At 36.8% G+C, this 17119-nt stretch overlaps 1 protein-coding gene across 4 annotated transcripts in view; it reads right to left on the reverse strand.

Moving 5' to 3' along the window:
- The window catches only part of DPY19L1 (dpy-19 like C-mannosyltransferase 1), a 70532-nt gene that overhangs the window by 24496 nt on the left and 28917 nt on the right, over nt 1-17119 (reverse strand). For all 4 annotated transcript variants that reach the window (XM_068670424.1, XM_068670423.1, XM_068670422.1 and 1 more), the window contains exons 6-9: nt 11870-11990; nt 10041-10134; nt 5356-5413; nt 1402-1493 (exon numbers count right to left, since the gene is read on the reverse strand). In XM_068670424.1, the coding sequence (XP_068526525.1) occupies nt 1402-1493; nt 5356-5413; nt 10041-10134; nt 11870-11990 (365 nt within the window). The remainder of the gene's footprint in view (nt 1-1401; nt 1494-5355; nt 5414-10040; nt 10135-11869; nt 11991-17119) is intronic.

Consider the following 17119-nt stretch of genomic DNA (forward strand, 5'->3'; position numbering starts at 1 on the left):
TAAATATTCTTCCAAAAAGAACCCAAACCCCACAGGTCACAGAAGTCTGAACAAATTCTGCAAAATACTCTTCAGTTTCTCCTAAAATCTGTCAAGATTAACTACCATAAGTCCTGCTAAGCATTAGTTTAATCTATTACTTAAATGATGCAAATAACATAGAATTTAAGTTCTAGACTCTTTTTCAAATATACTTCCTATATTACATTAGAAGACTCCTATACATAAAACAGAGCTGCTCTTGAAGCAAGATCTCTAATTGAGAAGCTGAAAGTTAAGTCTTAAAATGTTTTGTGTTTCTTTTTTTTAATCACCAGAAGGTGATTAAGATCCTCGCTCTGAAATACCTAGGCTAAATACCTTGCTTCTTAATTGGTAAGCAAGATCAAAGATTATTTTAAATACCAGCATTTGAAGAACAGAAGTGCATGTATCTAATTAAAAGTCAGTTATGGATAAAGAATATATACACTAGGATCAACCTAACTAGAAGTGTAATTTCCTTGGGTTTTGTTTGACTTCACAATTTAGCATTAAATGAGGAGGTGTCATTATAATATAAAATCTAGCAATCACTCTACAAACTATTCCTCAAAGTATTTGTATATGCTATACAGCATGCATTTTTTCCTTACCTCACAAACACACATTAGTGACATATGATAGAAATATATTTTTGGTTTAATCATCCATAACTACAACAAAATTCAGCTAAATCACAAATACACCACAAATTTGATGTGCTAGAGTTTGTTAATACTTGAGGACTTTTCAACTAGTCATGCTTATTTTCAAACCAAAGGCAAAACAGTAACACAATCACCTTGCGAGCCAGAAACAGCCACTGAAAAGGAGGGCTAACATATTCAGGGGCATCCTTGCATTACTATAACTAGATTGATTTAAAAGACTGAATTAATAAAGACAAAAACTGCAAGAACATTCTAGTTTATGGGTGCTATAGAATCCTCTGTTGTATAGCATAAGCTAATGCTACGTGCAATCAACATACCACTTTCCAAGAGGGCCAAAACCAATTGATGGGATTATCAGCTTGTTTCTCCAAGGAAGGAAGTGACATCAATCAAAAAGTCTGATTTTTTTATTTTTTTTTTTTAGTTTAGACATGTATTTGCCAAACTAGTGATTGTGATTTTTATTTTAAATCATGTCTTCAAGTTGCAAAAATTTTCCTTTTAATAAATGAGTAACATGATTGCAGTTTTACTGGTGCAGAGTCTGCAATATAACAGCCAGAGGAAGGTTTCTATGTTGATGATATAATTCCTACAGCACAGCAAGGCACATAAATAAATACTTAAATAAATGTATTTAAATACATGCCCTGTGACATTCTCTTTTAAACTCACTGTAAAAAGCTAAGTATAAATTGAGAGGTACCTGAGAATATAGGTCAAAAGCAACATCTGAAGCACAAGGAATGGGTATGAGAAACTTTCACGAAGAGGCGGAGTCCACATGACACGAGTGCACTAAAAATAAGAACTGGGTTAGCTGATAATGTTTGCTGCTGTATTTTCATAAAGCAATGCATTTGTCTTTCAAAATGAATGACCACAGGTACTTCTGTAAAGCAGAACCACAAGCTTTTATTGACAAGTTTAAAAACAAACTAACAAACAAAACACAAACAAATAAAACATAAGCCAAGAAGCAGAAAAGAGAAGGAAAAAGGATGCATCTTTCAGACTTGAGGTGTATGGTACACTGTTTAATTAAAATAGATTACTGCTTTTCCAAAATTAAGTATGACAGCTAGAGAACATCGCAAGAAACAGACAGGAAAGCAGCTGATTTGCTCTGCTTCTAATGAACATAAAAAGTCATTCAGCTAACTGAAATCATTCTCAAATTCAGGCAGTGACTTGCCACACTTACATGGAGAAAGTGTGTGAGGTGAGGATCTGAAGGAAAAACCAACATACTCTTCATTACACTAGAGTTATTTAGGCTGCAAACATTTTACATTTCTAGCAGCATCAACACGAAAAATTTTATAGAATGGTCTCTTCAAAATAGGCCAGTAACACCTAACGATTAAATTAAGCTCTTACACAGCTGTTCTTACATATTTCACTCTTTAACTCTCCTAAAGCAAAGGATAAAACAATGAAATCAATCAAATAGCCTTTTCATGAATTTCTTGAGGTTTGTGGCAAACAGCTCAACTACTTAACTGCCATCCTGTATCTTTCTATTCAGCTCTTTAGAAAATGCTTACAGATGGCAATGACCATCAAAAAAAAAAATATATATATATATTAACTTCACAGTTAAGCACATTACTTCATACTCTTTTTCCAATTTAAATTGACGTTCCTACATGATCAAATAATATTCGTCACACTATTTCAGTTTTACATAGAGAGGTGTTTCAGATGCATAAGCAATTAATCATACTTTAAATGGAATCTGTTGTAAAGAACACCAGAAGTCTCAACAAAGGAAATACAATCACTTTGAAATCCAAGGTTTACCAGCAAAAGTAAAAGAAAGCCTTGATTACCACTATGTAGCTAGCAGCTACAAGGCTTTCACCCAGTATTTAGCAGAAATAGTTTGAACAAACTACATCCTGAAATAGTATTTATTTACTGTTCCAACAGAGAGAATCATGCTTACACATATTTAGCACTCGATTTTTTTTGTAAATTGCTAAGTATGCTTTTACAAAATATTTATATAGCTTTTCTTACACAGACCTAGCTTATACAACAGTATTACCCGTCTCCTTTGTCTAATTCCATTTTAATTAGCCAGCCTCTTTAAGATAGGTAGTATTGAACCTGTGGCCAGGAAATATACAAATACAAACCTCAGGAGATTAAGAGCTTCTTCCCCAGTCTGAAATAGCATTTCCCATTGCTGCAATCAGTTAGCACAACATGCAATCCAAAGCAAATAAAGCAATTTAAATGAGGAAAACACATGGGTTCCTGTACACCTCTTCTGTTCCACACAAGACAAAATTAACTGTGTAAGTGACAGAAGGCAAAAATAAATGAAGGCAAATGAGAATTAGTACAGACTTAATTGTGAAAAAAAAAATGAAGGAAAAATACTTTGATGGATGTTAACATATGCTCCAGAAAAGACTGCTGAAAAGAGAGTTCTGCTCACAAAATGAAGAGACAGTCAACTAAAAGAGGTGCAGAGGAAACCTAAGAACTTTCTAACTCAAGAGGAGAAATGCGGAGGGTTGGTCCATTCAGACACCTTCAGTTAAGGTTGACAAGGAATAAAATTGTTTCAGGTAAATATTTTTTGCTATAAGCACAATGGAAGAAGAAAATATTTTAAGGAGTGGATGAGTTTAGCATGCAAACAAAAGGAATCAAAATGGCTATTCCCACTAAAAATTAGAAATAGACTACAATAGAATCATAGAATAGAATATCCTGAGTTGGAAGGGACCCACAAGGATCATCGAGTCCAACTCCTGGCACCACACAGGTCTATCCCAAAATTCAGACCACATGACTGTGAGCATAGTCTAAATGCTTTTTAAACTTCAACAGGCTTGGAACCATGACAACATCCCTGAGGAGCCTGTTCCAGCACGCAACCACTCTAAAAACTAGGCTCCACCAGTTTTCTGCACCTCACACATCCACAAGTTCTCCTGAATTCTACATGTCTTGCTTTGGGGGTGTGTTGGGTAGGGGCAAGGATTAAGCTATCCATTTTAATGCTCTGTAGACATCATCACTGGAACATGTTGAATCCACACAGTCAATATGTGAAAGACAGTAATTTTTTTAGGTCAAAACATTCTTCAAAGGCCCTTTCTTGTTTCTGTACTTCACTGAAACCTCACAATCCAGTCAACAGAATACCTCTAAGTTGAAATCTTTTTATCTGGTTTCCTAAGGGAGTCACGTCTGCTCCACAAGGGGTGGACACAAACACTTTTCTTTACAGAACGGGCAACAGTGGGAACTGGGAGAGCGCTGACCTGGCACCAGCCAACCGGCACAGCAGGATCATCGTGCAAGGAGCCCCAAATGGGCCACAGCCAAGGCAGCAGTACAGAACACACGACTGTAACAAAGGTTGGAGGAGAGGACTGGAGAAATTGAGGTATTTCGAGGAATGGAAGTTACAGGGGAAATGGCAGCATGGAGGCAGGACACATTCAAGACTAAGCAAGCTTTGGTAGCTCCTTTCTTTAAGGAGCTTTTTGCTTCTGAGATAGATGCATTTGCCAGGGTACACCCCTGACTGTACATAGACAAGGAAGAGCTCTGTAACTGGTAATGCAACCACACAACCTAAGGAAGCTGAGAATTGACTGGGAAGATCAGAACTCTCTTTTCTTCCCATCTAGGTCTAAAAGCAAAATGTGTTTTAACATAAACTGTATTTACATGTATATGGTAATAGAGCCTTCATGCCTCATATACATGTATAATGGCTAAGTTAGGCACTGCATACTCAGCATCACAGGTTCTTTACTACTACAGGACAAAGAAATAGTTTATTTTAACATGGACCATCATGAATTTATAGAAGCTTATAGCATGTTTACGCCATGACGTTCCTTCTACTTCGTTTCCTAGAATCTTAAAGACATTTTTTTAAATACTGTTTTACCAGAGAAGTCACTAGAATCAGCACCATTTGATTCTTTGCTTGCTTTACTATTTTACAAATACTAAATTAATAGTGTAAAATAAATGCTTATAACGTATAAGTTAAATGCACGGTTGCATCCCAATTACAAATAAAATAAACATTTCATAAATACACATACTAACATGTGTCTTTTCCCTAAAGAATATATTTTATCTGTTCTCCCCTGCCCATCCCTCAGGTCCTGTCATCCACAGAGAGGGAAGCTCTCCTTCGGGGTCTCTGTGTGTTTACAGTTTCTAAATTCTATGCATCCTGGCTACAGGACATAGTTCAGCAGTATTTATGGATTTCTTTGCTGGTTTGGTATTCATGAATTTCTGGTAAAATACACAGCAATCTAAATAAAACCTCCTCTGTTTCTGTAGCTTATTCACATGGTACATCTAGCCCAGTTACGTCTGGAACACAGACAAAAAGAGATCTTGATGTTTTGAAACTTGAACTTACTGTCCTGCTGAGATTTCAATCTCAGAACCACTTTACAATATATTTACATTGTTGGGTTTTTTTGTTTGTTTTGTTTTTATCTAAGGTGACACATTGGACAGTGATACATAGAAGCTGTAGCGTATTTTGCTTTCAGTAAAGTCTTATTCCTTTTGTATTAACCTTTTATGTTCATCCTCAATTAGATAAGCAACATCGTTATCTTCAACTAAATGATATCTTAGTCTTTAAAAAAAAATGTGGGAGACCTACCTCTCCATGGTTGAAAAAGAAACACATCACAGTAATGAGGCCTCCTAGGCGGCTCCCACTGTGAAAAGAACATGAAAGACAGGTACAATAGAAGAAACTCTTAACAGACAATGCAGCTTCAAAAATATGAAGCAACACTAACTTACAGCTAACTTTATTAGGGAAAACAAAAATGCTCTTAGGCATCAAGAAAAAGCAATCTATAGAGTACACAAAATATTCAAATACAGCTAGGCAGTCAGCTAGCGTTTACTCCAGAGCAGACCACTCTTTCTACATCTTTTTTTTTTCTTCTGTAGAACACCCATTTCAATGTAAATAACACGTGAAATAGTTATTCTGCTTGTCACATATTTGGTTTATATTATTTTATCAGCAGTAACAATGAATCCTACCAGTTACAGCCTGCAATTGCAGCTACTTAATCAACCATACCTAGACTTTGGTCGTGAGAAGTGCAGAAAGTTTTTTGAACTTTGTTTATTATTATTTGTTTTTGTTCAATTGATTGTTTCAACAAAATTCCAAGCAATACAAATGGAGGAGAACTTGCATGCTTAGTCACCCAAAGGGCATCTTTGCAAATACTGATCTGAACCTAATACTTTGTTAAATAAACAAATCAAATGTGCTCAAAAACATATACAAAATTTAATAAATGCAACACAGTCAACAAAAGCTATAATTTAATTCTTATGCAAAGTACTGTGACATTGACATATAGAAGCTTTTTAAGCCCTTGACTTAAGGATTTTTATAGATTTCTAAATAAATCAAGCTTACCTGTTGAAAAATTAGTACCATGGATTCAACGCTAAAACCAAAGATAGTATTTAGTACTTTTTTCACCTCAAAACAGCAATAGATGATGTTCCTACCTGTTTGGCTAGATTTGCTATTACTGATATTCTGTGATATAAATCAAGCAACCCTTTTGTACAAAAAAAAAGTGCATTTCTACTGTGAATTTGACAGGAAATACCATTTTTGCAATAGCAGCCTGCTGTTAAGATTTTTTTTTAAAAAAAAAAAAAAAAAAAAAAGTCCTCTCAGACCTTCAGATCTTCACCCATCACTAATATATGGGTCAAACAGAATCAGTGAGTTCTGGGTACAATATCAGGGGATTAAAGATACCAGCTGAGTACTAAAACAATCTCCAGAAAACATGCATTCTTGCACATAAAACGCAACTTTTAATTCTGCAAATACTAAAAGCATCTAATGCTAAAAGCCCAAAATGACCAAGAGTATATGTTTACTATTAAGAAAGTCTTAAAAAATAAGCTAAAAATTTGCTTTAAAAAAAATCAAAATTTATGCAAAGTATTAACATTGTGATAAAACCTTAAAGTCTAGAACATAAGGTCTTAATTCTATTATGAATGCTCAGATCTATCATGCCTTGTTATTCTACTACATGAGAACTCATCAGAAAATCTGTAGCACATAATAGGGAAATGCACCTTGACACTCACTATCTTTTCAAGAAAAGCAAATGAAAACAGCCTATTTCACAGAGGGATATATTTAGGATAGAGTAAGATGGGTTATTTTCTAATAGAGCAATGATACCATGTAGGAGATACAGTAGTTAAACCTTTCTATTGCCAATATAAGAATACAAATGATACCTCTTCTCACTGAAATTCTCATACCATACCACAATTGGTAGAGTACATACACAAAATAGCTTTTGACAAGTCCCTTCTTGTCTATACAAGACTAACTATAGCTCCCATGTTTAAAAACCTACTAATTCTTTATTAAATTTAGATTATTCTGTTTTAAAGAACTGCAGATGACCTGAACAGTTAATTCTCAGTCTAACAGAGTCAGGTCTGGAATAATAAAATAACTTGTCTTTTGAATCCCCAGGTACAATAAGATGAAGCCTAAAAAAAAGTCACCAGGGACTTGCACTAATTCATTGTTAATTAACATGCAAGAATCAGAATACTGAAAAATCACTGTCGGAAGGAGATTTGGGAAATTTACTGGTAGCTCCTTAAGATCCAGTATTTGACAATCAACTTAGGCGTTTTGTACCTCAACTGCAAGAATAGAGGGAACAGGGGGAATCTGACAATTGCATATAAAGTACTTACATAAACACCATTCCTTTACCCATAAAAATAAAACAAAACAAAACCTAAGCGTGAGTTTTCAACATATCCCTTTGATTGTTTTAATAGAGAATGCTCCAGAGCTTGAAGCTAACTTGCATCATACCAGAAGATTCCCAAGTGCCTTTGCATAACCAGAGGTTGCAGATTCACACTACAGCTAATCAAACACAACATCGGCTCACTTTTGAAAAGGATGGTTCTGTTCCCTTTCTTAACCTTGGCCACACACAGTGTGCTAGGACAGGGAGATGCTGTCTGGTTATCTTCTAACCTTGAAGAGGAAATTGTTTAAGGAGTTAAACAGCAAAAAATAGACCTACGAAAGCAACTACATTTCTACTATCTGAACTCCTGGAACAACAGAGTACCGACTGCAAGCACAGATGGGAACACATGCTAGTTTGGAAAGAGAGTGGTCTTCCACTACGCTATCACCTTCCATCAATAGACAAAGTTACAAGGAGACCAAAAGCAAATAAGGCTAAAATAAAAAGACTATACGTTTCATAAACACCTAGGGAGGAAAAAAGGCTAGAAAAAACAATTATGTAAACTTGAGATGATCATTGCTAACAAATTCATAAAAGAAAAGTTGAATAAAATATTAGAGGATGGTTTCCCACCATCAAATGAGTCAGATGCTGTGAAAAAGTCTTTCAAAAGGCATAGAAAAAAAAAACAGCTTTAGGAGGGAGACCTACACCAATTCATAAGATTCCTACTTCAGCACAGTAGAATTGCATCGCTCCAGATTCAGCTCTTCAATTTTTCACACCTTAAATAAAAGCCTAAGTGTTCCAGCTCTCCTTGACTATGAGGAACCTTCATACAGATATAATGACTAAGCAGCCACCTAGATTTGGTATCAAACTATGAACTTCTTTAGAAGAAATAAAAAAGATCAAAATCCTACCTCCAGAAAATTGCATAGTCACTTGTTATTTTTCATAACCCCAGCTAGCTGGTGGCATACAACTTGAAAGAACTGCATTTACATTCTAGTCATTTTGACTATGTACGCTACAGATCATTTGTATTTAAAACTGAATTACTTCCAATACTCAGTATTTAATTTCTCAGTACTTTCCTTGGATAAGACATTACTGACTTTTCAGTGACATTAATACATGAAATGTGGCTTTCCATATACCTAACTTAAGAGAAACATGACAAGTGAGTCACACAAATATTCAAAGATTACCTACTTCCTCAAAAAAAATGAGGAATTTACTTTCTTTGTTAAGAAAGACATACATGCTTTACTCCCAAATCTCTGACAGTTGTACTACGTAACTTCCTCTTTTCAGTATCACATTCAGCTCCTGCCCTGTGCTATTCTTTATTTGAACCATCACCATATGCTTCAGAGAAAGCAGGAAGAGAACAAAACGTCAGTGAAGCCACATAATGATCACAGAATTTCTAGGTTGGAAGAGACCTCAAGATCATCGAGTCCAACCTCTGACCTAACGCTAACAGTCCCCACTAAACCATATCCCTAAGCTCTACATCTAAACGTCTTTTAAAGACTTCCAGGGATGAAAAACAATGGCAGACTGCCCCATGCAGTCCCTCACTTGGATGTGTCTGCAGTCTTGGAAGCTTGACTACCCTACGTTCTCCTACAAATGGACCTTGAGCTTGTTTGGAGGTTCTAGCAGGGGAGCGCAGCTACCGCATACCCTTGACCGATGAACAGTACGCCTCTATTGGGGAAGGTCGTCCGCTTCGACTGAGCGCGCAGCTTCAGGAGGGACGCACATGGAGCGGTGAGGGAGGAAGGGGACACCCGCCTAGCCACCCAGATCAGCTGAATCAACCCTGGCGATCAATGGGGTGACAGATGTCGCAGCCAGATCGCCCTCACATCCAATGGGGAGGAAAAAAACACATCTCTTAAAAAAAAAAGTAGCAGCTTTTTGCACAACAGGCAAATGAAAATAGAGGCACAAATATTTCTGCTTTTATTTTCTGCAGAACATGGAATCTCTTTTGTATGAAAGTACATTATGGTTCCTGAAATTTAAGGCCAGATACTGAAAACAGAAATTCACTGAAAAAGGGAAGTATATGTATGTCTGCAAAAGAATGCGTTATCATAAAAAAAATTTTGCCTTGTCAGTTATATTAAAATTGAAACAAATGCAATATTACTGGAGGAAAAGCACGCTAAAAACCCCAGTCTTGTCATTCAACAAGTGCAGTGTCATTCAAACTTTGTTTAAAAACGAGTAACATTGGTAATTTTAAGAACATCATCAGGACAAAAGTTATTTTAAAACTGCATAATAATTAGTTTTATCCACAACACAGTGGTATCAATGACATACCACTTCACTGAAATTTTCCATGTTTTTGCAGCATCAGCATTTTACTTTAATCAACAAGCTTCTGTCCCACTACTTTTCAGTGACAATGTATATATTACAGTAAAAATACTACTACTGTACAAACAATATACCATCAAAATATTTTAGCATTTACTTTTTTTTTTTTTTTTAATTTTATTGTAAAAGCAGACTACCAGTACTAATTAAACAGTCTCAGCTGCCTTACCTGAGGTATGTGCCATATAGGAAGAACAGTGACATCATTAATCCATTCAAAAGAAAAATCACAGCAACATAAAAGGAAGCAGGGTCTCCCAACCCTAACAAAAAATTAACACATTGTCAAATATACATGAGAGATCATATAGTTTATAAATCACTACACAATCACTATAAGAAAACACACTACATAAATTACCTTAATATATCTACACAAAGAGACAAAAAAAAAGAAAATGCCATGCAGATTACTGGGAAGATTAAATCAAAAGACAACACTCCCCTCCTCCCCTCTCTCCCCCCCCCAAAAAAAAATACTATTAAAAGAAGAGGAGGGGTACACACAGCATTTGTGCAGTCAGAAACAGAACAAACCAAGAGGGATGCTTTACCTATATATTATATATGTATATAAAGAAATGTATAGAAGGGGTAAGCATTACTGTAACAACATTCTCTACAGAAATTTTGACTTCATAGAGGATTTTAGAACAGGTTTCTGCTCCCCATACCCTCACTTCCATTTTCTTTCAGGTGTAAATCTATCTTTAAACATAAATTACACATAATGCTCTTTGCTTTTCTTCTTTCATTAGATGCCAACAGATGTTCTAGTAATGCACGTCTTTCAGTTTATTCATTCACAAACACTTCTTTGTTCACATGCTTGTTGTTCTTTCTTTAAATCCTCCTGGCTCTAATCATTTCTGCACTACAACTTAAAAAGCTTTACTTCACTACACAGAAGCTAGCAAAACGTTGGCGTTTAGTACACAGAAATGTTTATCCACTATTGCTGAAAGTATAGCATGACAGTTCTCCAAAATAAGATGAATATATGACCTCCAAAAATGGTAGCCTCAATAGCTGTGGAGTTTGCTTGTTTGGATGTTTGTTGTTTTTTTGTTGTGGTGGTCTTGTGGTTTTTGTTGTTTAAAAACTCCAGGAATTGTAACTTACACATTTATTGACTGTTTACTGCTTCTGACAACATTAGAGGAATTGAATCATTTGAGCTCTGAAGAGAGTTTGTATAGCTTTGTGCAAAGGAAAAAATATTAATGTGTGACTATACAAAGACATTTCAAATGATAAAATGAAACAACTACACAAACTACCATTTATCAGTTAGCTTTAACCAACTGTAGAACATCAACAGTTTTTCTGGGCAATGTACTTTTACAGTATAATTTACTTTAAAAGCCTATACTTGAATGTCAAAATAAAAAAGCTAAGAAGTGGCAGCAAGAAGCTATGATGTCAAATTCAAGACATAAGGTTGAAATTCTTACACTGAATATTAGGTCATACGAGGGTACTTTCCCAGCAAAATCACTACATAAAATATTCTCCAAAAGGGAGTTTTGTGGGTATCTTTTCCCCCCTCCCTCCCACTCCTCAAGTTTTAGTTAGGAGAGGAAATACAGAAGGTAAGTTTTTGAAATTTAGTATCTTGGAATGAATTGCAGATCCTACAAAAATTTAATGCATCCAAAGCAGCCTCCAATTATATTTAGGACATCTTATAACAGCACAATTTAATGAAGGCTCAGACTACAGCTATGCACATTTGAAGTGCAGGAGGCAGGTAGTGCTCCTAGATAGGAGGAACTCTCTAATGAGCAAAGCCCACATTTTCACCCTTGGTGTTCTTATAAGTACCTTTTGTCATGGTTTTCACAAGTGTTGCAGATCTGCCAAAACACAGGTTTAGCCAAATGAAAGCACATAAATGATAAAGACACTGGAATATTTTATTTTTATTTTTTTTTTCTGACATATATAAAGCCGCAGTTATATGATTCCAGGGAGAAACTAGAACAAAACACAACTCACCCTCACAGCTTTCAACAGGACTAAGCCCTTTTCCTCTGTTTACAGTCCAACATGTCTTTGTTGGTACACCAAGAAAATCCATAATGGCAGTATATATGCGGTACCAGCTCGCGAGGACCACCTAGGCAGAAAACAGGATTTGAAGTTTCTGAAAAGGAACTTGGAGATTAGCTCACTGCCCAAGGTAACCTCTCACAACAACCGGCCGTCACCAAGCGCTTTTTTCTAGCTCAGCATTTCTCTAAATTATTAAGTGTTGTTGACTGTAATTCACTGAAGGCATTCAGCACAGACCAAGCATTCAGTAATAGACTAAGATTATGCCAACTTGAGAACAGAAATAATTTAAATCAATCAAACTGAAATATTTGAAAAAAATCATATTTCACTATTTTCCACAAGGTTCCCCATTTATCTTATTTTGTTTATCAGATATTAAAATCCCAGATCTTGACCTTAAATCAATTAAAAAACAATTGCTTATTTTTTCCACATGGACAAAATATTAATGGACCAAATCTTTATTTTTTTTCTCCCCCATTTTTGTATTTGTTTGTTTTTCTATTTCACCCAGATAAACTTTGGTAGGTTAAACTTAAGCATGCATTAGAAAGCGCTTCTAGATGCAATGTAGGACAGCATTTCCATTTTCCATGGAAAAGTCGTAATATTCTTATGACAACAACCAAATTAAATCTCAATACCTGACACAGAAAACAACAGTATTTTACGCAAAGAAAAACTACAGCTAATCTCACAGTGAAGTCACTAGAGTTAAGATTATCAAGCTATTCTGTCAGGATGTAATAGACTATATAGAGTTCATAAATGAATAATGTGGCCATTCCAGTTAAGCTGCTTTGAAAGTTATAACCTGGGGGTCCCTAAACTGAAAATATGTTTCACCACTGCAGCATTATCTGTCCCAACCCTGTGCCACAGAAAACATGCACAGGAAATATGATTCCCTCTTTATCTCCCCATGCAATTAATAAAACTGTTTATGTCACTTCCATCATTAAGAAGGGCAAGAAGCAAATACAGGGAATAACAGCTTGATCCCTAATAAGGTAGGTATTGGGCTTATGCGGCAAGGCTTTGGTAGCAGGGCAGGGGGGCTGCGAGCAGAAACCAGCAGCTGCCCCATGTCAGACCAGAGCCAGCTGCCCCAGAAGGGACCTGCTGCTGCTCACAGGTGAACTAATGCTGGACGGATGTGGGAGATGGTTGTCTTTAGCTTGCTTTCACTTCTCAATGCTCCACTCTGGCATTTATTGGTAATAAATTATGTTAATTTACCTCATCCCAAGTCTGCTCTGCCTGTGATGGCAATCGGTGAGTGATCTCCCTGTTCTTATCTCAAACCAGGAGCTTTTTTTTCCCTTTATCGTATTTGTAACCCCTTGTCCTTCTGAGGAGGGGGAATGTAAGAGTGGCATGCATGGTGGTCCTTAGTTGCCCATCGGTGTTGAACCTCCACAGCTGTGAAGTAAATCTTCCTGGAAACCACTTCCAAACATACTAATGACCAAAAAATAAAAAAGCAACTGGAAGCAGCCAGCATGGATTTACAAGAGGGAATTCACGCCTGACTAACTTCATGGCTTTCTGAGATGACTGGCTTGTTAGATGAGGGGAGAGCTGTGGACATTTATCCTGACTTAGCTCTCAACCTTGCACCATAATATCCTCCTGGACAAACTGATGAAAAACAAACAGTATAAGTGGACACAGGACTGTGAACTAGCTGCACTGGTTCAGAAGACTGATCAGCAGCACGAAGGCCAGCTGGAGGCCAGTCACTATGGGAGCACACTAGGGATCAATACTGGTGCAAAATCTGTCCCCAGCTTTATTAATGACTAGATGACGGGACAAGAAAACACCCTCCACAGGTCTGTAGATGATACAAAATTGGAAGGAGAAGCTGACATTTGTGCTGCCGTTCAGAGAGACCTCAACAGGTAAGAGAAATGCACTGACAGGAATCTCACAATGTGAAATTGCAGCACTGTGGAGGAACAACCCCACACACCAGTACAGACTGGGGAGCAGTCTGGAAAGTGGTTTTGCAGAAAAGCTGGAAAGCAGTTTTGCAGAAAAGGACCTGGGTGTCCTGGTGGACAAACTGTAAGTGAACCAGAAATGAACCCTGGTCACAAAGAAAGCAAAAAGTATCCTCAACTGTATTTAGGGAGTCAGGAGGCATAGAGGGTGATCCTTCCCCTATCTTCAGGGCTGGTAAAAATGGATCTCCAGCGCTGAGTCCTGTTCTGCGCTGTTCAAAATAATAAGGACATAGATGGAGTAAAGAAGACTAAGACAGACTGCTTTCAGTCACACCCAGTGACAGGACAAGAGCCAATAAGCACAAATTGAAGTGCGTAGGTCATTCCACTTACATATAAAATTTCTTTTTTAATTATTTTTTTAGACACTATTAGGGTGTTCAAACACTAAAACGGGCTGCCCAAAGAGATGAAGATACTCAAAACTGAACAAGAGATGGCCCTGAGCAATCCGCTCTACTTCATCTTGCTTTGAGTGGGATTAGATGATGTTCAGACATCCCTACCAACTTCAGCTGTTCTCAATTCTATGATTTATTAATTTTTCAAACTAAGACTCCAATCACCATTAATCACTTCATCTCTTTACGCTCTCGCAACATAAACCTTATATATTCCAAACATAACTGCATCTTTCTGTCTAGACCCAGACTCCTTGCCTCAATATTGTGTCCTGTGTAGTACACTATTCTGAAGTCCTGGGGGCTCCCTCACCATCTGTGCCCTGGCACTTCTTGCTGTGCATGTGTGCATACAAGAACCAGACACTTGCCCCTTCTCCAGGTAGGCAACAACAGGGCTAGGAACCAATTCCAAATCCTTCCTCTCATCACCTGATCATGGTTTGTACGCTGCCAACAGAATGTGAATGGAAGCTTAGAGACACACCTGTCTAGCATGCTTGCACCACCAGCCCTGAAGCTGACATTACCCCAAGCACATAAAGCATTCTTGCTGAACTGATGTTGGAAAAAAGAAAATAAATCTGATTTACCAACTTAACCTTTTTATGTCACAAGTGCTTATGTCAGCTGCAGATGTTACCACACATGAATGCTCCCTAAAAATGCTACCAAGGGCTTTAGGTACTTCCTACAAAGCACAGAAACATTTTTACCAAAAAATGAAACAGTAAACACGCACATAAAAATGGAAGCAAACCAGTAGCACAGAATTGCTAGATCAATTAGAACACAATAACATTTTTGGAATTTCTACTGTCCCATACTGGATGGGTCAGTAAATGTGAAACTTGGAAAAGAATAGATTGGCTCTCACACTCAGGGAATCTTCTGTGGACCAGTCCTTTGCTGTTAAAGAACATGTAGAAAAGTAGATTACTTTTACTACTTGCCTTTGATTAAGCACTTAACCCCAACTACATGGGTCTTTTCAAGACTTATCACTCCAACTCAAATTTTCATCATTCTTACTACACACAGAAATATCAACTGTTCTGTAAAGGTGAGCAGCCAGGGAGCAAACCAGTTATTAACATGAAATTAACACATTATCTCTCTGCCACTTCACATCAGGGTCCACATATGAAAACACCTACACAGCTACTGAAACTGCCTAACTGCAGCAAATACTCAGAAAACCAAGACTTTATTTGGCACTATAACATTGTGCAACTGCAAAGAATGTTTTCGTTTGTTTTTCTTTTTTTTGTTTTGTTTTTTTACTTCAATTTATTTGTGTTTAAGTTTTCATGGCTAATATCAGCTGTACGTGCAGGTAAGCTATTCTATTAATGGCTTTTACATCCTGTTTAGTAACTGGATTTCAAGGATATTTTTTATGCAATTGATTTTGAGATCCACTACACACAAATTTTTACTGGAATTCAGCCTTAATGCTTCTATTGGGCAGAAAGAGCTGGGAAGCTTCTACAATACTAAACAGGAAATGAAACACTTTTAGGAAACATGACTGGGTACTGGGTATCAGAAGAAAAAAATTCACTGCCAACTAATAAGTCCACAAGCATCTTCCTACCACCCATCACAAGTAGAACTAGATAAATTTGAAGAACACGCTTTAGAAGTCAAGTTGCACCTGTTCACTACTTTATAGATAGAGTTATGTGGAAACAAGAGCACTCAAGAAACATGCTTTTTAAAAAAGCTGTTTACAGGAAGGCTAGACATCAAGTAGCAACTGACTGAAAGGAGCAGAGGAGACCATTTGTCTGTTTTGCATGTTCACACAGGCACAGAAAAGATGAATGAACTCATACTTTATCACCAAGTTCAATGAGCCAATAAGACCCTAGAAAACTCAGAATGAACAGACAAGCCTACATTTTTTGCACAGTAATCTACTCAATGTTTTTACAGGAAGTCAAGCTACTGTATGTTATTGGGTGTTGAAATCAAAACAAGAGCAATTTACTTAGTCATCTTTCATGGTGGTATTGATGATTCTCTAAGAGCAAGTTCACTTGAGAAGTTACTTTTGTTTTTTCCAAGTTGGGCACTAGCTGAAGTCAGAAAATCTTTCTCAGCTAAAGAAAGTAACCATATTACTCAATTACAGCACACATTCCTGATGTTGCATTTCTAGAACTGAACTGCAATCACTCTGGAGTACGAACAAGAAAACCAACCAATCACCACACACGACAAGAGGATAACGAAAAGCAACAGCCTATAGCATTTAGTACTTCCAGAGCAAGAAATTAAAAAGCAAATGAAATCACAACATGCCAGTTGTAAAAATACACGCATGCTGGGAGCTCTTACACGTACAGCTCCTGGAAGCAGCTCTGCTCTGACAGAGCAGGAGAATGAGTATAAATGCTAGTAATCAGCAATTACAGCCATTATGAGTCTCTGGTTCTCCAAGAAACAAGTTGTTCCTGACACATGGAGTTACATAAATGTACATTAACCAAAAGAGTTTCCCTTCTGCAAAATATTTAAGAGACACAGGCAACACTGCAAGAGAGAAAAACAAACACTTCTGTACTTAATGACATCTTCTCTTTAGTGACAAAAAAAAGCAGAGAAAACTTAATCCAATCAGGTAACAAGCACATACAAAACAACAGCAGGCAGTCTTCTAAAGAGGCATTTATTCCACAACAAGCAAAATAAACTATTACCATTCATGGATTTTAAGGCCACAGTAAACTGTGATGATTCATTAGTTTATCATCCTACACAAAATGCAAGCCAAA

The sequence above is a fragment of the Anas acuta genome, chromosome 2 (assembly GCF_963932015.1).
Source record: "Anas acuta chromosome 2, bAnaAcu1.1, whole genome shotgun sequence".
Classification (NCBI taxonomy): Eukaryota; Metazoa; Chordata; class Aves; order Anseriformes; family Anatidae; genus Anas; species Anas acuta.